The 22,132-nt window shown below is 52.5% G+C and overlaps 1 protein-coding gene across 2 annotated transcripts in view; it reads right to left on the bottom strand.

Annotated features, from left to right (window-relative positions):
- The window catches only part of GRIK3 (glutamate ionotropic receptor kainate type subunit 3), a 238,414-nt gene that overhangs the window by 8,047 nt on the left and 208,235 nt on the right, over window positions 1–22,132 (bottom strand). Inside the window, exons 11-15 of one of the 2 annotated variants that reach the window (XM_027109071.1) lie at window positions 21,772–21,995; window positions 15,586–15,704; window positions 13,002–13,219; window positions 2,046–2,268; window positions 1,265–1,515 (exon numbers count right to left, since the gene is read on the bottom strand). In XM_027109071.1, coding sequence (XP_026964872.1) covers window positions 1,265–1,515; window positions 2,046–2,268; window positions 13,002–13,219; window positions 15,586–15,704; window positions 21,772–21,995 — 1,035 coding nt within the window. Of the gene's footprint in view, window positions 1–884; window positions 1,516–2,045; window positions 2,269–13,001; window positions 13,220–15,585; window positions 15,705–21,771; window positions 21,996–22,132 lie in introns of those variants that run through there. The other variant, XM_027109070.1, reaches the window with a different exon arrangement.

Raw genomic sequence — 22,132 nt, 5'->3', positions numbered from 1 at the left:
AGAAACTGGGGCTTCCCTGGTGGCGCAGTGGTTGAGAGTCCGCCTGCCGAGGCAGGGGACACGGGTTCGTGCCCTGGTCCGGGAGGATCCCACATGCCGTGGAGCGGCTGGGCCCGTGAGCCATGGCTGCTGAGCCTGCGCGTCCGGAGCCTGTGCTCCGCAACGGGAGAGGCCACAGCAGTGAGAGGCCCGCGTACCGCAAAAAAAAAAAAAGAAATTGGTCAAAAGCATGGCCACTTTTAAAGACTCTGGCCATACTACAAAGTTACCTTCCAGAAACTTACCCTCTTGGACTCCCCCCAGCAATATGGGAACATGTCCCTTTTCTTATACCCGTGTGAACTTGAACACCGAGAATTATCTTTGCCCCTCCTCTTTGCTAACTCAAGCGTCCTGATTATAAAGGACTCCATTTAATTTTGGATGGATGTGTAAGTGCATCTTATGCATATGACTTAACTGCAATCTCCTTCCACAGTTGCCCTGAATCTCTTTGAACTTTGCTGTGAGAGGAGCTTCCCCGCAGCCCAGTAGCCCTCAACTCAAGGTGCACATTTGAATCATGCCGTACACTTTAAGAAGCCTATTCCAGGCTCTACCACAGGCCAATTAAAACACAGTCTCCGGGAGTGAGGCCAGGGTATTAGCACTTAAAACACTTTCTCCCTGTGATTCCAATTTGCTACTGGGACCCAGAACCACTACCTAACCACAGTTGATGAATTAATCAGACAGGTTGAACCTAGCAAGCTTGGGCCGGCCCTCCTATCTCTTTATTTATTTATTTATTTTGGTTAAACTTTTGATTATGGAAATTTCCAAATATATGCAGAAGTGGAGAGAAGAGTATAATGAACCCCCTATGTAAGCATCACGAAGCTTCGACAATTACCCTGGAGGGGTTTATGCAAGGGAATGACACGGTTTGAATTAAGTTTTAAACAGGACACTGGCTGCTGTATGGAGAGCAGCTGATCGAGAGGAAAAGTGGAGGCAGGAAGGCCAGACTGGAGGCTGGTGCATGATCCAGCTGGACAGGATGGGTGTGGCCTGGTGTGGAGCTACACTGAGGGGAAAACATGCTCGGAGTCAGTGCAGAGGTGGGGCTGGCAGGGCTTCCTGGTGGACTGGATTCAGAGTGGGCTACGGTGGGGATGGGATCAGACACCACCTTGCACCTGGCACGTAGGGGGTTAGAAAACAGCGCAGACCCCGTTCCGTCTCCTCCTCTTCCCCGCGCAGGCCCCAGCTCCTGGGGGCTTACCTGCTCTCGCTCTGCTGTCTTGCGGAGCTTATATACAAACTCGCCCACAGCCACCAGCACAGACAGGACCAGCCCGGCGGCCAGGACGATGAAGATGCCCCCGATCTTCTGGATGCCCAGGGCACTGGCCTCTTTGTTTTCCTCCTCGGGACACCCGCTGCCCCGCCACCACTTCTCCTTCAGGACGTGCAGCTTGTCCTCCTCCTGCAGTTGCAGGATGGCGATGGTGATCTTGTCCCGGTATGGGGAGCCTGAGCGGGGGAGAGAGGAACCTGGCTGTCAGCAGCCTTCAGTCCACCTGTGCGCCCCTGTCAGTACCCTGGTGGGTGCCAGACACCACTGCTGGGCCTCTCAGTACGCTCACCCAAAGGGGGACCCTAGTGCCAGGAGGCCCCTCTAGAAATCCACCTATGGTGTCTGGGTGGAAGGGTCCTGATTTGGGGTGGAGAGTCTTGCCTGTGAACCCCTGTCTCCATAGGCCTGCAGAGCATCTGGGCGGCATCAGCAGGGGTGAGGTCAGGGAGAGGAGGCGTGACCTCTGAATTGACCCCCCACCTTTGTGCCTGCCCAGGTCTCCTCTGCTCAGCCCAGGCCTGACCTCGCAAGGCTTGTGGCTCTGCCTTTCTGTTTCTGGGCTGAGGAAACAGCCCAGTGGGGTTTTAAGGCTCAGTGGGGTGACCTGGGAGAGGGAGCAGGGGGCCACGTGTGCGCACGAGTGGATGTGGCGGTTTCGCTCACCCTTCGTCACCCGCCACCCTCCCGCCTGCAGCCCCACGCTCACCCATGGGCGTGCCAATGCCGTAGCCCTTGGAGTCGATGAGGCCCCCGATCTGGGTGAGGTTGCAGTTCCTCTGGGTGATGTACTCGATGGTGGTGGACTCCATGAGCAGCGCGTAGTCGGCTGTCAGCGCCCGCTGCACGCCCTCCTCGTTGTTCTTCACCAGTGCCGAGGGCTTACTGCTCATGAAGGCCCACATCTTCTCGAAAGTGGAGATCTTGGATTTCTGGGCCGTGGGGAGGGATGAGGGGTGGTGATGCACACACAGTTACTGAGCACACAGGGATCAAGCACAGCTCGCCCCTTAGCAGGGCCCGGGTCACTGAACTTAGTGCACAGTCCTCAGAGCGAGGGAGTGCGACCCACTGCTCAGATGTGGAAACTGAGGGCCTGGGCGGGTAGGTCCCCACACGCACAGCTGCTGAGTCATAAACCTGAGTCGAGCCAGCCTACCCGAAAGCACTTGGCTCTTGGCCACGGCACAAGGAGTTTTCAGGCTGTTCTTTTAAAAATTAATTTTCTCTCTCTAAGATTTATTGAACAATTAAACATGTGCAGGTCCCGTTCTAAGTGCTTTGCCTGTATTAACTCACTGATTCTTCCCAGCAATCATAGGGGGCAGGTACTATCATTAGCCCCATTTTACAGATGAGAAAATTGAGTTTACCTGTGCCTCAATTTGCCTAATTTACTCAGACACAAAGTGGCAAAACCAGGCTTCTAACCCAGGCCATCTGGCTCCAGAGCCCATACTCCTAACCATAGAGCTGCACTGCCTCGCAGAAGCCACTGTGAAGGTGGGGGGAGGGGCAGGGGCTGATGAGGGCAAAGCTCGGTGGATTCTGGGCCTCCCACTCCCACTTCGAGCAGGTCGCTCTATGTACCATGCTCCAGGGGAAGATTTGTCTGAGGCAAGTGCTCCTGTCTGTTCTCCTTCAAAACAGTAAAAGAGAAGCAGGGGGCTTCCCTGGTGGCGCAGCGGTTGAGAGTCCGCCTGCCGATGTAGGGGACGCGGGTTCGTGCCCCGGTCCGGGAAGATCCCACATGCCGCGGAGCGGCTGGGCCCGTGAGCCATGGCCGCTGAGCCTGCGCGTCCGGAGCCTGTGCTCCACAACGGGAGAGGCCACGACAGTGAGAGGCCCGCGTACCGCAAAAAAAAAAAAAAAAGAGAGAGAAGCAGGGTGAGAATTGCAGAGGGGAGAAGAGTGGGGGCAGTCAGAGCAGGTGGTCCACAGACGCCCTCAGCCTCTTGTTCCAGAGCATCCTGGGCAGGTGCTGCTCCATGAATACGGAACCAGCATCCCTGAGATCAGGCCTGGTGGGTGGGCTGCTGTGCGTGCCCCGCCTGGCTGGGGAGACTCAGAGAGGGCCTGGGGCCAGGAGAGGGGGCCAAGGTTCCATGTTGCTTGCTGCTTGGGGAGACTGGGCAGACCTGGGTGCGTGCACTCATGAGATTTCTTGGGAACTTAGTGCCTGCCGGCTGCCCGCTCCCAGCAGGGATCAGCCTTGCCTCTGCTGATCCCAGGGGAACAGGTGGCTCTGCAGGCCTCATTGTCCCTGGCTGTTTCCAAGTCTGGCTGTGCCTGTTTGTGATGTCAGCCTGTCTGACTGGCACCCGGCCCAGCTCCAGTGTGCGTGATGGCATGGGTGCGCTCAAACAGGCTGGCGCGGGGCTGCGGGCGGGGGGAGAAGCTGTGACTGCCAGGAGTGGCGGGGGGAGAGGGCTGGGAGGAAAGTGGACCTTCTCCTCTCCAGGTGTTTCCTAGCGCTAAGGGCTGTCCCCTCCAAGACTGGCTCCTGGAGACCCAAGCACGCCTGGGGGAGGAGGGAGCCCCGGAGCAGCAGGCAGCACCCCACTCGAGATTCCACCTGAGCCCCGAATCTCTTGAGTGCCAGGGATGCCCCCTTTGGGCACAGGGCCTGAGGGCGCCTTCATAGACGAGCAGCCACTCCCCTCCTGCAAATTTATCTGCCCCGAAGCTGAAGGCCTGGAAGGGCTCAGATGCCCAGAGCCCTCAGTGGGTTCCATCGGAGCAGCAAGCTGGCTGCCGCCCGCTCCTGCCATCCTCAGCCTGTCCCACTATCAGCTATTCCTGCTCCCCGGCTATTCCATCCTCCCATGGCTCCCAGATTCTCCCCCTGTCCCCACTTAGCTACTCTTGCCCTTAAGAACATTCCTGATGTCCAGCTCTTCCAACTCTCCAGACATTTCTTATTTTCTAGATAATTTCTGATAGCCAGACTGCCTTCTCCAGTTTCTCCCTTGGGTCCATTCTCACTCTGCTACTTTTCCCGCCCTGATTCTCTACAGTCGGAAGCTTTGAACTGGCTCCAATTATCCCCATCCCTGGGATTCATGCCCTGGTGTGATCCCTTACCCTTGAGTGTGGGCTGGGCTCAGTGACTTGCTTTTAACCCCCGCCCCCAGGAGTGATGGGATGTCATGCCTGAGATTAGGTTACAAGAGACTGTGACTTCTGTCTTGCTTCTGCTCTCTCTGGCTCCTCTGGCTTGCTGCTCTGATGGAAGCTGGCTGCCATGCTGTGAGCTGCCCCATGGAGAGGCCCACATAGCAAGGAACAGAGGGCAGCCTCCAGCCGACAGTCAGTGGAGATGGAAACCCTCTGCCCAACAGCCCAGGGGGAACTGAATGCTGCCAACCACCACGTGAGTGAGCTTAGAAGTGGAGCCTGGAGATGACCACAGTGTTAGCCAGCACCCTGATCCCAGCCTGTGAGAGGCCCTGCACAGAGGACCCAGCTATGCCAAGCTGATTCCTGACCCACAGACTGTGAGGTCATAATGTTGTTGTTTTAAGACACTAAGTTTGCGGTAATTTGTTATGCAGCTATAGGTAACTGATACACTCTCTTACACACATACTGACGCAAGCTACTTTTATTCCCAAGATCGTTGCTTTTTCAGATGACCAGTTCCAACTCTCCTTCTAATCAGGTTATCCAAGTCCAATCATCACTGCTTGGCAGGGACACATGGCCTCAGACACTCTGCTCTCTTGGTTATTGTAACTAAATACTATTCTCCAATCAGTGGTTTCAGCACCTCAGCTCCTTTTCCATCCCAGTCTCTCCTGCTTTCCAAATTCTCCTTCTTCTACTAGAGGTGGGAATTAGGAGTGTAGGAGGCCATCAGGGCTCCTTTTACATCTCCTAATGCATGCAGGCATGCATCCATCCATCTATCCAGCCATCCATCTACCTATCCATCCACCCACCCATCCTCTCATTCATCATGTTCATGTTCTCACCCCTTCACTCACACACTATCTACACACTAATTTATTCAACTAACTATCCACCCAGCCTTTTACTCATCCATCCATCCTACATCTCACCCATCTTACCCACTCATTCTCCGACACAACCAGCCATCAGTCACTTGAAAATGAACCACACAGGGAGCCCTGTCCCACTCCTTCTGTCTCAGAAGAGGATGAGAACTTCTCCTCTTTCTGCAAACGCCTCCCTGCATCCTCTCCCCAACACCCCATTCCTTCTATACATAGGCATGCCTGACATCAAAATATATGCTCTTCCCAGTAACACCCCATCGTAAATGGAGATAGAAATTTCCATTGGAGGCTGGCGAGGGAGAGGCTGGTATTGAGGCTGATGGGCTTTGAGGAGAGACACGTGAAAGCCTGAAGCAGGTGAAGGAATGGAATGGGGAAGATGGGTAAAGACACCAGAAAGCTTGGGCCAGTTAAGATGAAAAGTGACGATAAGGCGGGAAGCTGGCTGTGATGCTGATTTCAAGAGGTTCCGCTCTCCCAGCTCCAGCGTCAACTAATTCATTACCTTCTTCACCTTTAGGCAGATGGGTCTGAAATCTTCTTCCCTAGAAAGGTGGCCCCTGTGTTTGTCTCATATCTTGGGATCCCCATTTTCAACAAAACCCACTGATAGTTTCTGATTCCCCTTAGGTTCTGTCCTTGAGTGATTCTGTGATTCTGAGAACATCCCTGAAAAGCTTCCCTGTGCACCTCTGAGGCAGGAAGGGATACAGCCAGGGCCCCTCCTGGAATCTCAGTCCCCTCTCCTATCTTCCTGGGCCTCGTCACAAGATGCCTGAGTTCCGTCACTGGCCTGAGTTACTTACCACCCCAAGGAATGGAGTCTCACGTACCTACGACTCTAATGCCATCCTCCCTGTCCCAGCTCCAGTGGGAACCTTAATAAGCATTGCTTCAGGGCCAGTCACCCAAATCAATTAATGGAATGGCTTGGAGCAGCCGATACAGGGCGACATGCCAGGACGGAGAGGATTTTTTTATCAGTGAATTTGGCAAGAAAGTAAGTTTCAGACTCACGACTTTCAATTCTAGCCTCCTCAAAGAAGTAAATTGATTTTCCCCCACTGAAGATATTTAATCTTGAGAATTTAACATTTCTGCACAAGAAAATGTATATAGGTATATATATATATGTATAAAAATATATATCAATTCCAAAGAGAGCTGAATCTCAGGGAATGTGTGTGGGGAGGCAATGTGATTCCATGTGAGACCTTGAGTATTTTCCATACTGGAAAAGAGACCTTTTTCCAGATTAACTGGCTTTCTTATCCCTGGATATGGAGTCTTTGGCCTTATTGGATCCACGTACCCGAGCAGTTAATCATGTCTCTTGGGTTATTTTCATGGGGACCAGGAGGCTCCCTGCCTCTGCGCACTTCGCCAGGGCAGACTTGCTGACCCTCTGGCCCAGCAGCTGCCTCTGCTGTCTGCATGTGCCCCTGAGGCTTGCCTGTGCGGGGGCTGCAGGCTGGCCCCTGAAGGGAGAGTTAGGAGGTGAGGGCTGCAGGCTGACCCTTGCAGGGGGGAGTCAGGAGGCGAGGGCTACAGGCTGGGGATGGAGGTGGTGGGAGGGGTCGGCTCCACTGCATGGACTCTGGTGTCACACCTAGCTGGGTTCAAATGCCAGCTCCTTCTGTGACCACAGGAAGTGATGTCACATCTCTGAGCCTCACTTTCTACATGTGTAAAATGGGAATCAGCTTAGCACAGAGCCAGGTTCCTAGGAAGTGCCTGATAAGTGGCTAGCGTCATTCTCTGTCTTCAAGCCTCCTTTATTCTCTTTAAGGTTCAGTTTTCTCATCTAGAAATTGGGGATAATAATTTCTAGAGTGCAGAGTTTCTATAGAAACTAAATGACATAGTACTCAGTGGCAGAAAATTCCAGTGCTGAGACAGGCCAGGCAGAGTACTGTTAATAAGTAAAGACTGCTGAGTGGAGTTCTAATAAGCGGGAGACGGCCGCCGCCTCTTGGCACCTGACAATCTCTCTTCGGGAGAGCCAGCTCAGTGATGCCCCTTCATCTTTCACATTTTCGAGAAGCTGGATATGTGAATTTTTTAAATGCAAAAATCTCCCCATTTTAAAATGCTGGCCACTAATTAAAAATATATAAGAGGGCTTCCCTGGTGGCGCAGTGGTTGAGTGTCCGCCTACCGATGCAGGGGACACAGGTTTGTGCCCCGGTCCGGGAAGATCCCACATGCCGTGGAGCGGCTGGGCCCGTGAGCCATGGCCGCTGAGCCTGCGCGTCCAGAGCCTGTGCTCCGCAAGGGGAGAGGCCACAGCAGTGAGAGGCCCGCGCACAGCAAAAAAAAAAAAAAAAAAAAAAACTAAATATATATATATATATATGAAATGTGCTGCCCCCCAAATCGTATCTGTGAGCTAAACAGGGCTGTGTATCACCAAGAATAAACAATAAAAATAGTTAACATTTATTGTATGCATTCTCTGTGTCAGGTATGGTTCTAAGTTTTCTATATAAATTATCCCATTTAATCATCTCAATAATCACCTCTACAAGGGGTGTGTGTGTGTGTGTGTGTGTGTGTGTGTACTATTATTATACCCATTTCATAGGTGAGAAAACCGAGGCACAGAGAGGTCATCAGTAACTGAGTCGTTTTCAATAACTTCCCATCATCCCCAGGCCTCCCCTGCCCCTTTTGCTGCCTTCTGCCTGCCTGCTCTGGGTCTCTTCTATTCTGAGGACCTCTGGGCTCCCCCTGAAGTGTTTAGCTCTGTGCAGGGGTAGACAGCCATCCTGTGATAGAGGCACCAATGTCCTCCACAAAGCCCCCAGGCCCAATCTGGAGGGACCTGGAAGAAGAGAGGTTCTCCAGGTGTCCACTGGCTGGAGCTTCTCCATGGGACTGCAGTTAAACCCTTGCCTCAGGAGGGGACTACATGGCAAAAGGAGAAAAGGGGCCAGCCAACTTGCCCATCTTCTGGGTCAGCCAAACAGAGGGGCATCCAGAGGAGAAAGCCTTTGCCTTCAATGTGCTGTGTGCCTAGCACTGGCCTAACCACTGTGTATACAGTGGCTGATTGAATCTCCTTGCTAATTGCTGCATGGTGGGAATCAGTATCCATGTCATCCAGGTGAGCAAATTGAGGCTCAGAGAAGTGAAGTGACTTATCCAAGGTCACCCAGCACAGACAACAGCCAAGACTCAAGTCCTGGTCTGTCTGACTCTGAGACTGCGCCAGGCTGCACCACAATGAATTCTGCCTGGTCACTGCATTTCTGTCCTCCTGTCCTGCTTCTGCTTGAAAGCAGGGCTAAGGCTCTATCAGAGAGGCCAGCAGACAGGTCAGGAGAAACTGGGAGCTGAGCTTGGGAGCACCCTCCTGAGCCTTGCAGCCCAGGGAAGAGTCTGCTGAGCAGCTGGAAGGTAGGGAGATGGACTGGATGGCCTCTCCAGGCACCTTCCAGGCTCAGTTGCTAGGATGGGGCAAAGCTGTGCAAGGGGTGGGGCTTGACAGTGCCAGGGACCTGGGGAGCCTGGAACTCTTGGTCCCCAGCTCTATCTCTTTCCTAAGTGGCTGTCACTCACACACAGTCCCTCCCACGTGTGATGTGTCTCTCCCACCGCAACACCAAAGAGGGCTAAATCCTTGGAGAAGCTGTCTTCTGACATCCTCTGCCTTCAGAGCTGCCCAGCCCTCCCCGCCAAGAACACGCTTTCCCAACGTCCTCCTTTCCATTTGCCTACATATTTTTACAGCCAAACAACACTTTCAAAGGCCTCCTTTTTCTTCTCCTAATTAATTTTTATCTTCCAAGACAGAGGGAGGACAACACAGGAGACATTGTTTGTGATGTTTGCTGTTCCCTGACAACTCTTCAAATGAAATTTCCTCTGGAATGATGGGCTGCCACTAGCCACGCGTCTCCCAGGCTACAGGGTGGGGGAGCGAGGGGTCTGGAGCCCCCCGAGAGACCGGCGTCTCGCTTCCTGCTGTTGTCATCTTTGGATGGGAATGGGCTCTCTCCCTCGAGTGCTACTCTCAGCCAGGGGGGCTTTTAAGACAGTTTGCAGCTTAACCAGGAAACATGCTAACTGCAGAAATGAAGTTCATTTGCCCTGTGCTCTGGAACCTTCTGGGGTGCTACCTGCTGGGTTCCTGTCCTCAGCATGGTCTCCTGTATTTGCTTTACTTGGCCTCTGCTGTCTTTTAATTCCATCCTTTAAATTCGACAACGGCATCCACTCAACGTGATTATTTAAGCAACTAGGATGTGCCAGGATGGTTCTAGGCTGGGGATACGGCTTCACTCTTCCCCAAGGAACTCCTGGGCTGTGGCTGGCTCTTTAGAGAAACAATATGGACACGGAGACAAAGAGCACAGGCATTAGAGCCAGACTACTTGGATTCCAATCCCAGCGCTGCATTTCACCAGCTGTGTGACGTTAGGCAAGAAGTATGAACTCAGGTTACTTTCTGAGCCTTCCTTTCATCATGTGTTAGAGGTGATAATAATAGTCTCAACCTTCTAGGGATGTTATGAGGATGATAAGAGTGAATACAGGTAAAGTACTTGGAATGTTGCCTGGTACACAGTAAGTGCTCAATAAATGTTACTATAGTTTTGACTTTGCCAATGTCTCCTAGACATCCAATGGCAACCTCTGGAGCTGATTCCTGTTCAGTCCTAGTGCCAGTCTTGCTGTATACACTCACGGGTGGGAGAGAGGACCATCCCTCCAGGAGAAGACCCTGGAGTGGCTGCGGGAGAGGGCGGTGTGTGTGCAAACAAAGTATCTGACTGTACATCCGGCTCCATTGATCCTTGATCTGCTGTTGGATCACCCGCAACTCACCCAGCCCCTCTGGACCTCTGTTTCTCTAGGTTAAACTCAGGTTTCCTTCCAGCTCTAACTTGAAAGTGACCATAAGGAGGTTACCCCCAGGCCCAGTGCAGGGGTGGGGAAGGGGGAGGGCTTGAGGAGGGAGGTATGACTAAGGAGGGTGGGCTGGGGGTGGGGCAGGGAGGAAGGAAGTTTGTCCAGGGACCTTCTAGGAGGGTCTTTTCTTCTAGCTCATCATCCGAGGTGGGGATAATGCATCCACACTCAGGTTCCTCTCTGCCTACATAACAGTCCCACCGCTGCTGCCGATGGAAGGGAGCCTAGGCAAGAGGGCTTTCATTTGAACTAAAGCAGGAGACAAGGTGGCCAGAGAGCAAGCGGAATTCATTGGTGATCAGGAGGGCAAGGAAGGGGAGTTGGTTCTGCAGGGGGATGTGGAGTTGCTGTTTCTGGCCAAAGGCCCTTGCGAGCCTGGGCCCTTAAGCCCCAGCATCCCAGCTGGGTGGCAGCATCTGTGTCCCTCCCCTGCCCTCCTCACTGCACCATTCACAGGGAAGGTGGGTGAGGGTGGAGCGGGCTGAGGGAGGTGCTGCTTGATGCCGAGGACAGCAGCTCGGTGGGGAGCAGGGACCAGGCTCTTGGAAGCCAATCTGAGCATCTTAGCATGGAGGGAGGCAAGGGCATCCAATCAGTGGCAATGAGCCTGCACTGGGCTTATTTATGCTGCTTCCCTTTGATTGGGAGCCCTGCTTAGAGACGGGCTCATCTGTAATGCATGAGGAATGCTCTAGTACAAAGGGTTGGGCCATAGCCTGCGGACAGGCAGAAGCAGGCGCAGCACACACGCGCACACACACACACGCACGTACAAACACACACACGCACACGCACGCCCATCCCCCCACTCACACTTATCTAAGCACACCTGTTGGGACATTTAAGCAGACAGACACGTGTGCATGTTCCACCTACGTATCCACAGACACTGGCACACACCTGTAAACAATCATAGGCACATATCCACATGCCCAGATCACAGAGACACATGCACACATATGCTGGTCAGTACATATCTGCAGACACACACGTCCAAGCATAAAGACACACAAGCACCCAGACAGGCTGGCTCTGGTACATGGACACACACGTGCACACATACACACATGAATGTGCCTTCACACGTCGTATACCGCTACACGCGCACGTGAAGGCACTCACATACTCACATCCTTGCTCGCCCTCATGAACACACACACCGGGTCCCAGAGAGCCCCTAGCGTGCTTAGGACAATGCTTTATCTTCCCCACACTCTAAGTACGCGGTGGTGACCTTGTAGGAAGACCCAGTTTGCCAGAGGCAACATCCCAGAGGGGAGTCTGTTTCCTCTCTTCGCTCTTCACTAAGCAGCTGCTTCTACCCTTAAGAAGAGGCACAGGGGAGGCCGGGGTGGGGGGAGTGCTACTGGGGCTCCACGCCCAGGAGGTAGAAGGCTTTCCCACACAACCCCTTCTTTCTGTCCTTACTCAGGCCCCATTGGAGGCTCAGTCTGTCACTCAGAGGCTTAGCCTGGAAGGAGGCAAGGGCTGGGGGATGGGGAACCAGGGCCCGGAGGAAAGCAAACCCCCCCAGGCTTTCAGACGGATTGACTACTAAACACATACATGAATGAATGGACCCATAGCCACAGAATGCCCAGATCCTGACCATTTCTGAGAAATCATTAGAGCAGTGGTCCTCAAAGGGTGGGCCCTGCACCAGCAGTCTCAGCCTCACCTGGGAACTCATTAGAAATGCACATTCTCAGGCCCCCCCCAGGACCTACTGAATCAGTAACTTCAGGGGTGGCGCCCAGCAATCTGGGAGTTCCCCAAGCCTTCCGGGTGATTTGGACACACACTCAAGTCTGAGAACCGTGGCTCAGAACATGGGCTTTGGAGAAAGGCAGGCCTGGGCCAGCCTCGGGCTCCTTCAGCCGTGAGTCCTTGGACAACCCGCTTAATGCTCCAGGCCTTAGTCTCCACACGTGTAAAGTGGAAACAACTGCAGTACCTACTTCACGACATTTGTCACGAAGATTAAATGAGACCAAGCATGGAGCACCTGGCCCACTGTGAGCTCTCAGTGGTGGTAGCTATATTATTATTACTTTAATTTCCAGAAGAACATTTACAGCTATCGGTGGTCAGGGTCATTCAGTTTCCTAAACCCTCAGCTACTCTAGTAGAAGGTGAAAAAACAGTAAGGAACTAAGCCAACGCTTTACAAAACAGGAGGGTGCAGCAAAGTCATGGCCAGATCCCCATGAGAGCAGTAACCTGAGCAGCTGACAGGGGCTTTACACGGACACCAGCATTCCACGAGCGTAATATGCTAAGGAACGCTTGTACATGCTTGTTCAAGTTTTAAGCCTCCTTCCTTCCCTGGAGGATGTTCCCCCTGCTGCTCTCTCAGTGGTGGAGAGCTCACCCCAAGCCCAGGCCAGCCTCTTGGAAGTGGAGGCCGCTGAGAAGCAAAGCCAAGGGCAGGGAGCCCCCTGGTCCCAGGGCCTGTTTGTGTGTCTGGGCCATGCTTCTCCTTCCCCCTTTTCCAGCCTCTTCTCTCCACCTGTCCTCCTCTGATGATTTAAGGAAACACAGCATATACATGCTGCTTGTCCCAGGTATGGAAACTTCTAGGACTTGTGCTGGGACCAGCCCAGATGGCCACATCACTACAGCTCCTCAAAGTCAACTGGTCCCAAACAGGGATGGGCGGAGCCCTGGGGATTTCTGGTCCTTTGGCTCTGTGTGGTTAGGGAAGGATAGTGAAGGGAGGGAGAAGGTCTCACCTTGAAGAAGGTCATGGTGGCCCCGTCCTTGACAGCCCCGTACTCGATTTTGGTTTGCTTGGCCAGGTCATCGGCAGAGTCGATGGGCGATTCCATGCGCTCCACGGTCAGAAAGGCAGCCAGGTTGGCCGTATAGGAGGAGATGATGATCAGCGTGAAGAACCACCAGATGCCACCAATGATGCGTGTGGACAGGGCTTTGGGCATCAGTTCAGACCCTGGGAGGAGGGAGGAGGAGACTGGTGGTCCCTGACGATGCCCAGACCAGGGTTGCTCTGGTCCTCTGGGACACGGATTCCACTGACAACCTAGTAACAGCGGAGACCTCTTCCCTAGACCAGTGGTTCTCCAAGTGTAGTTCCTGGACCGTCAGCATCACCCGGGAACTTGTTAGAAATGCACATTCTCAGGCCCTGCCCCAGGACCTAATGAACCAGTAACTTAGGGGTGGGGCCCAACAATCTGGGCTTTGATAAGCCCTCCGGGTGATCCTGATGCAGGCTAAAATTTAAGAACCACCGCTCGAGAAAAACACACACATGCACAACATTTCCCAGGCTTGTCAGACCCTCTGATGCCTATCCGTGAACCACCTGTGTGGTTCTGAACACCTGGAAGTCTTGAGCGAATCCTGCTCTTAGCTCTTAGTTCTCTGTGCGATCATGTGTCAGACAACTTCCCTCTCTGGGACTCTGTAAAGCATCGTCCTTCCTCTGTCCCAGCCTCATGCAAATACCACAGTGCTGCTGTAATGATATAATTTGAGGAGGAACTGTGTTGGAAATACAAATGGTATACAAATATAAGATTGCTATAGGATGCTTTGCAGGAGGAGAAAAAGCAACATTTTTTTGAAGCTCTTCGCCGAAATAGATCACTCCTCCTCCCCGACCTTGGGTGCGAAGCACAATTTAGCTGAAACCTTCTAACTGAAGTAATTAACTAGGTGGCTTTCAAGAGATTTAAATAGCAAGTGACTCGTGAACTTTCCAGAACATTCGGCCCTGCCGTCTGAAAAGCGTCTGCTTTGATATGGATGAATTCTTTTCTCAATCACTCAAGGGAGAGTTTTTCAAATACATAACTATTTTTCTCCCTCCTAATCAAAACCTTGTGGGGAATACATCAGGGGCCAGTGCTTTGAATAAGCAGCAGGAGGTGAAAGGGAAGCTATTACTGCATTGAGGGGCCTCCAGGTCCTTCCCAACTGTCAGTGAACAAAGATGATGAATGAAGAAGCAAGGTGAGGCTTCAGGACACTCATTAATGGTGGGGACGGAGAGAGGCACTTCCTTCTAAAGCTGCCTGTCACTTCCCAGCTGCTGGAGACCACGCCCCCGCCTCCACCCCCAGCTTCATCTGCCTGGCCCTCCCCCAGGCAAGGGGCTAGAGTTGCCCCCAAAGGGAGAATGACTTATTTTACTTGTTTGCTTGGTGAGCTCTGCCAGGCTCTGTTGGGCCCCTGACCCGGCCTCTGTCGTGGCTGGGAGTTCGCTCAGGTCAGGGTCCTTCATTCAAGTGCCCAGCACAGGGCTTGGCGTGTAGTGGGGACTCAGGAGACACTGAGATAACATCAGTCATTCATTCCTTTGGCATTTGCTGGTATATATCTACTGAGGACCAGAGTTTGTGCTGGGCCTAGAGGATACACACAGATGAGTGAGGGACAGAGACATTCTTTGCCCCTCGGATCTCCTTCCCTCCCTGGTGCCCTTGTTGCCCACTGTCCCTCTGTGGGACCCTAACCCAGGCAGAGGTAATGAGCAGAGGCAATGAGCACTTGGCTCCTGGTCATCAGGGCTTGGGGGTGGGGTTCTTCTGGGGGTCTTTCCTGGCTGGGCTTCCCTCCCCCTGTGCTTGCCCTCCAGCCCCTGGTGTTTCTGCACTGTGCTCCTTGTAGGTGCCCAGCTTTCTGAGATATTTGAGCAAGTGCAGATCTTTCCAAAAGATGGGCTACCAGCCGGGGGGAGGTGCAGCATCCCAACCTTCCCTCAAAAGGATGTAAGAAAAAATGGCGTCCTTCTGTGTTTACCAGCTCTGATGCACTGAGGCTAATGTCCCCACCTCAGACATGCCCTTTTCGACTACCAGGCTCCCCAGAGTCCAGTTCCCGCTACATTCTGAAGTTTTCATAATCCATCTCTGTCCTCCAGCCCCATGGCCACTACCTCGGCTCAGGTATCATCAGCTCATTCCTGCAATAGCCTCCCACCCAGCCTCCCTGCCTCCAGTCTCCCCTCATGCTCAGCCCAACTTTGCTCAGCCAGATTCTGTGGTGGTGAGGCCATCGGTGGGGTTGGCCCCAGCAGACAAGATGCTGTATGTCCATTGCAGCTGGAGCAGGAGGGGCTGGGGATGAGCCCTGCATGCCATGGGGGGGGCGTGGCTTATACGCTTCAGCCTCAGACCATGAGCCGGTCCAGCCACAGTAGTGATGGAGCTTGGGGACCTGGGAAAGGGCACACGCCTAAGCAGCCAGGTGTCTGCAACCTTCTGAGGGCTTGGCAGTTCTGAGGCTGCCCTGGAGGGTGGGGCTGGCTCTGCTGACACTGGAGAGGAGGCTGCCTGGGGAGGGCACACATACCTTGCTGCATCAAGGACCCCATTCCAAACCAGAAGCTGTTCAGCAGAGTGAAGTTATTTTCTACCACCTCGGAGCCAGGGTTGCAGGGGTGAGCATCATACCACTCATAAGGGCTGAACCTGCAGCAGAAAGAGGGGGGCAATGAGGCGAGGCTACGGGGAGACGGGAGGGAAGGAGTGTCCAAGCCACACAAGCCGGCGGTTTAGCAATCAGTGATATGCCGACCACTTTAGCATCAATTCCCTCACCGTTCTGCTGGGAAGGCAGGGAATGGGAAACCAGGGCCATTTTCCTTCTCATTCTTTATTGTTAGTGCCCTTTTCTGGTGATAAAAGTAATTCAGCAGTATCTCTTAGAATTAAAAGTGCACATGCCCTTCAACCTAGCAATTCTGCAACTCATTATCCATCCTACAAAAAACACTCCCACAGGAGCACAAAGAGAAGTGTGTGAGGGTGTTTATCAAAGCATTATTTGTAATAGCGAAAAACTGGAAACAACCTAAATGTCCTTCAATAGAGGAATGATTAAATAAACTCTGCCACGGTCGTACTTTGAAATATCACGCAGCTGTTAGAAGAGACGTACCAACAGGGAAAGATCTTCAACACATATTGTTTGGTTTTTTACAAAAAGTGATAAAAATAAGAACAATATGATCACATCTGTATAAATAGATTCCTGAAGACATCGTTGCATACCTATTTATGTACCTTTGTATATAAATGCATATAGGGTCTGGAAGGATCCATATCTAAAAAAATATCACTGTTTACCTCGCGGGGGGGTTGTTAAAATGGCAGAAGAAATTTCATGGAAGCCTGTTCCTTTGTATGTATTACATGAATTTTGAAAAATGAGAACAGGCTTTTGAATTACTTGTATACTTTAAAAAACCTTAAAATGGAGAAATAGTAAAATACACTCTTCACAAAATAGTCAAACAGTACAGAATACAATGGGAAAGTGAAAGTACACCATGATCCCACCCTCTGGGGAAAACAATGTGTTATATATTTTTTTCAGATTTTTCTCTCTGAATATGCAAATACATGCATGACAGGAAAAAATGTTATTTAAAACTCCCCACTGCCTTCTAAGGAAGAGAAGTCCTGATAACTGGAGGAATCTTTGTTTACTGTGTGAATTCCAGTTGAGGAATTGGACATGTAAGCTGGAGGAAGTTGGAACACTCTGGAGAGATTGAGAGAAAGTCCCCACCAGGCTGGAGTGGCTGCAGTGACTGGGGTGACTGGAGTGGCTGGTGTGGGGTCAGATGCTGAGATGAGAGACCCGGAAGGAGAGACATGTCTGATAGAATTTTGTTTTGTTTTTTAAAAAGTGTGATGAGCTTTAAGTGTGATGTTGTGACTTTCCATCCCCCTTCTAAAAGCTTTAGTCAATTAAACATTGATCACCAATGCTCACATGAGAAGAATTTTGTTTTCACAAAGCAGGAAGGTCCTCCAGATAGGAAAGTGCAAAGTGAGGCTTCAAACCAAGATGGGGATTTTCAAAGTGAATGACCACGGACTGGTTAGAGGCTCTAAACATCCATAAGAAAGAGACAGAGGATGAAGAGAGTAGAGATGAGAGACTGTTGTGAGAAGGGTTTTCGAGAAAGCCTTTGGAGAGCTGTGTGTTCAGGGGCCCCTGCATTGAAGTCTAGGGAGAGCAGCTTCCACAGGGCGGCTGGGGGAGCTCAGGGGTGGCTCTGGAAGGAGCAGATGTGGTGGACACCACCTGGGAAGTCTGGAGGGCAGGGGTCGGGCTGATACGTGCTTCTCAGGTGAGACAGGAGGGTGAGTCCTTGCTGCACGGCACCGGCCTGCAGGCCCAGACATGGCCAGGGCTAAGGACGTTTCCCTGGACCAGATGGGCCCATGTAGAAAAGAGATCCAGCCCAGATCCACCTTGACTCCTATCCGAGAAGGGCGATAGGACTCCAACAGGGAGAAGCCATGGAGCAGGGGCTGCTGGAGGACCAGGTGCTGAGCGGGGGAGTGGGCCGAGCAAGGAGGCGCTGCCGAAGGGGGTCTCCATGGGGGCGAGGGGAGAAGTCTGGTCTGTGAATGAGGGTAGAAATGTTGAGGACTATACCAGACTTAGCCTTCTAACTTTTGAGTTGGAACAGTGTGTTTGTGCTTTAGAGAGAGACCTAGGGTTTCTGAGCTCTGGAAGCAAGCCAAAAGTGACAGGTCCTGGCAGGACTTTCACTGGGGCAAAGAAATTCACCTCTGATGGCACTGGAAGGTGGGTGAGAGACAAAGTAAAGATGATTTCTGATGAGCTCTCATGAGCCCTGCTTTTTAAATGTACACACACATATACAAAGTATATATATGATATATGGGATAATCTTTTAACACACACACAAAATCATATCATATATCTTGTCTTAGATCTTGGCTTTGCACTTAATAAGTCACCAGCCTCTTTCCAGATCAGTCCTTCCTGACCCCCTTTATTCTCTATAACTAGTTAATAGGTGTTTTTTAATACATTTTTAAAATTGAGGTATAGTTAATTTACAATGTGTTAGTTTCAGGTGGATAGCATAGTGATTCAATTCTGTATATGTTCTTTTTCAGATTCTTTTCTATGATAAGTTATGACAAGCTACTGAGTACAGTTCCCTGTACTATACAGTAGGTCCTTGTTGCTTACCTGTCTGATATACGCTAGTGTGTATGTGTTAACCCCAAACTCCTAATTTATCTCTCCCCCCCACCTCCCCACCATCCCCTTTGGTAACCCTAAGTTTGTTTTCTATGTCTGTGAGTCTATTTATGTTTTGTAAATAAGGTCATTTGTATCACTTTTTTAGTCAATAGGTGTTTTTAACCATTCCTCTCTGATGGCACTTAGGCTGGCCCTATTTTCCACTGTGGTACACTCTGCTGAAAGAAACATCCTTGGCCACACTTCCGTGGGTACCTAGGCCAAAGGGCAGCCTTGTCTAGGGCTTTGCTGAGAAGGCTTTCTAGATTGGGGGGAACTGTAAAGTGGGGCTCAGTGGTGACTTTCAACAGGATAAACTCCCAGAGGTGGAATTGCTTACCATGATAAAAATAACTGGTCTCAAATGGGCCTCTTGGTTATCAAGTACTGCTATAGACCTGGGTCCTCGCTACCCCTCGAGAGGCCGACAGTGCAGCAGGCGCCCACTTTACAGGTGGGGAGGTGGCTTGGAGCAGTCTAGGTGACTGCAATCTTGCGGTCAGAGGGTGGAAAGGCCCAGATTCGAACTCCAAGGCCACCGGAGGGAAGAGGATGGGATGGGCGCTGGAGGGCGCCACCAAAGTGAGTGATGGATCTCGGACTTACGGCTTTTGTGGCTACAACGGGTTCTCTCAGTCTTGCAAGTAAGTCGGAGATGGTAGAGGCTGACCTGGAGATACTCTGTGTCCCCTCAGGGGAGAAGGCTAAACGCCGGCCCCTGGGTAGAAGGGCAGACGGAGCACTGACTGGCCGGGACCATCTCTTCCCTGGGACTCTCATCTGTACTGGATTTGGCTGGAATGTGACTCCTGGGGGCTGGACTGGCGGCTCGCCCCCGGCCCTGCCTCTGGGGTTGGGCACTTAGGATTATCTCCTCGTCATGAGTGCCAACTGTCCTGCTCTCTGTGGTGAGAAGCATCCGCCCTCCCTTCCTTTTTTCTCACTGAGCATGAAGCAGAATATCCTGGTGGCAGAGAAACGCCTTGGTCAATGCCTGGACCCCTGATGCTAGACAGGCACAGGTCAGGCCAGTTTTTTTTTTGTGTGTGCTGTACGCGGTCCTCTCACTGTTGTGGCCTCTCCCGTCGCGGAGCACAGGCTCCGGACGTGCAGGCTCAGCGGCCATGGCTCACGGGCCCAGCTGCTCCGCGGCATGTGGGATCTTCCCGGACCGGGGCACGAACCCGTGTCCCCTGCATCGGCAGGCGGACTCTCAACCACTGCACCACCAGGGAAGCCCCAGGCCAGTTTTTAGGATGGACAGCCCTGTGCCCTGCTGGAGCTGCCCGGAGGGGGCCTGGACACCTGCCCACCCTTCGCAGACCCCATCTCTTGGGCAGCTGTGTCCAGCTCTCCGGCAGCCAGCAAGGAGTGGTCCAAAGGACACAGGCCACGTGGAGGCGAGGGGACAGAGGGCCACATCCACACTACAGATGTGCTGTGCTCGACCTCAACAGTATTGTAAAAAATCAAATTAGTGGCTACTTATAAAAGCCCTGAGGCTTCACATGAAAATCTGAACCTCTCTCTAAAATCATGGACCCCGCAGCACTGGTCTGTGTTCCTGTTTAGCACAGTCGGTTGGAGCTGAGTGGTAGTCACCCTTTTCTCCACGTGTGTGCTCGAGTTTGCCTCAGTCCCCACTACTCCCTGCCGCCTACCACCCAGCCTGCTTCACTCCCTCATGCTTCCTGTGTGTGCCACCCCTGATTTAAAGTCGGGCAAGTCTTGGTTTGAAGCCTAACACTCCACGGAAAGGCTTTCTGACTTTGGGCAAAGACTTAACCCCTGTGAGCCTCAGTTTCTGCTTTGGTAGAGTGGAGACAATCGTACCGACCTCACAGGACTGCTGTAAGGATTTGACAGGATGGGTGTGAATTGTGTCGTCAGAGGGTTACACTGTGTGACAATTGTCCTACGATGCTGTTCATGGCTCTGTGGCCGAGACCCTTGTCCCTCTCCTCTCTCTCCGGCATCCTGTGTCATTCCAGCAGCTCCAGAAATCCCATCTCTTCCAGAAAGTCTTCCCAGCCTAACCTTGAGGGGGGGGGCTCCTACCTGCCTGGCCAGGAGGTGGGTGGGAAGGAGGTTGGGCTGCCAGCAGCTGATCAAAGGCCAGGAATTAGAGGGGGATGGGAGGCACATCAAATGAGCAACGCTGATGCTGGAAAAACTCCAGCTGTTTGCAAGGGGGTGGGAGCCAAGAGGCCGGCTGGAGCTGCTAAAATTATGGTGAGAGCTCTGGAGAATGGCTCCTGGCTTTCAAAGACTTGTTAGACCATTAGAGACAAGAGGCATAATGAAGGTCTCTCTGTGGCAGGCTGGGCTGCCGGCTGGGCGAGCAGGCAGGCAGCATCAGGCCTGCCGGCAGCAAAGAGCTTCGGAGGCAGGACAATTTCCTCTCTCACATCCTTCCCTTTGGTCTGTCTCTGTGTGGGAGGAGGGAGTGAAAAGAAGCAGGGTTGGGGGAAGGCTTTCAAAGAAGACTCAGGAGAGAAAAAGGCCGAAACACCAAGTCCTTGGATCTCAAACTGCTTCTCCGGAGAAGTCTCGCTTCACACCGTGTTAGAATTTAGAGAAAAAAGAACCAGGGCAGGGGCAGGGGGTGGGGCTGGAGGCTGGAGGCAGGAGGCAGAGGGCCCAGGAGCCACCAACTTGGGGCGGGAACAGAACACGCATGTCCAGGTGGCCAAAGATGTGGGTTGCAGATAAAACACTTGGTGACCTGAGGTCACTTGCCGGATGTGTCCCTTATTGCTAGGATGGCCTTGGCGCGTACTGAGCCTTTCTGAGTCCAGATGTCTCCCCTTCATGGGAGGCTGTGAGAATTAAATAAGATAATTGGCTGCAAAGGACAGAGCATGGCGCTCAGTAAACACTGAGCTAAACCTGTTTCCTAGTGACCTCTCCCTACCACCCACCAGTAAGGATGTGCTGTGTCTACTTCACGTGAACAACTAAACATGCAAGGGTATTGCTAGTACGCGTTAGAGGCAGGTATGTGCGTGAGCCAAGTTTCTGCATGTGTGCATGCATGTGAGTTTATGTGGCATTGTTCCCCCTGCTGTTGTGGACTGGATGGACACAGTCTGTTTGCCAAGTTTCAAGCTACCTGCTGGGCCACCCAACGCGCCTGGGTCTGCTGTACTGGGTGCCTGGCCCAGGTGGTGCAGCCTTGGGCAGCGACTTAACCTCTCCTTCTCATAGGACCTGGGATACAACTGCTGCCTCTCAGAGTCATGGACGCAGACCAGGGTGAAGACTGGGGGATTCAAGCTCAGAGGCCATGGAATGATCCCTGAGCGATATGAAAGGATCTGAGCCTCACGGAGGGAGGCAGGAGAGCAGGTACAGCAGTGGCCTGAACCTGGGCCTTCTGTGCCAATTGCTGAGGATGGGGGGACCTGTCTGGCTCCCTGAGCCTCTAACCCTGGGCCAGACCTCTGGTCAAGGCATTGCCCTTACCTGGCGATGACAAAGAGGACACAGCTGACACCCAGGTAGGCGAGGAGCACGTACATCCAGATGTCTGGGGACAAGGGGTTGAGGAAGGAGAAGACACTGGGGTTGGTGCCATTGGGCTTGCGATAGAGGATGCTCACACCGAGGGTCATGAAGGGCTTGGAGAAGTCGATGGCCTTCTCGCGGACGTGGGTGATGGTCAGGGGGGCCACAGCCAGATCTGCCTTCTGCAACGAGAGACAGACAGACTATGAGCAAAGCCTAAGGCTAGCAGGGGACAGAGCACCCCTTCTTGAAGGGAGGAGAGACGAGGGAGTGAAGTGGAGGCTGTTGCCTGAGCCCTGGATCACTTCACCACTCTTTA

Source organism: Aethalodelphis obliquidens, unplaced genomic scaffold (genome assembly GCF_003676395.1).
Source record: "Aethalodelphis obliquidens isolate GAN/ISIS:26980383/991018 unplaced genomic scaffold, ASM367639v1 scaffold9, whole genome shotgun sequence".
Taxonomy (NCBI): domain Eukaryota; kingdom Metazoa; phylum Chordata; class Mammalia; order Artiodactyla; family Delphinidae; genus Aethalodelphis; species Aethalodelphis obliquidens.
Note: the sequence above shows the minus strand (reverse complement) of the source record. Positions and strands in the feature narration are given on the sequence as shown.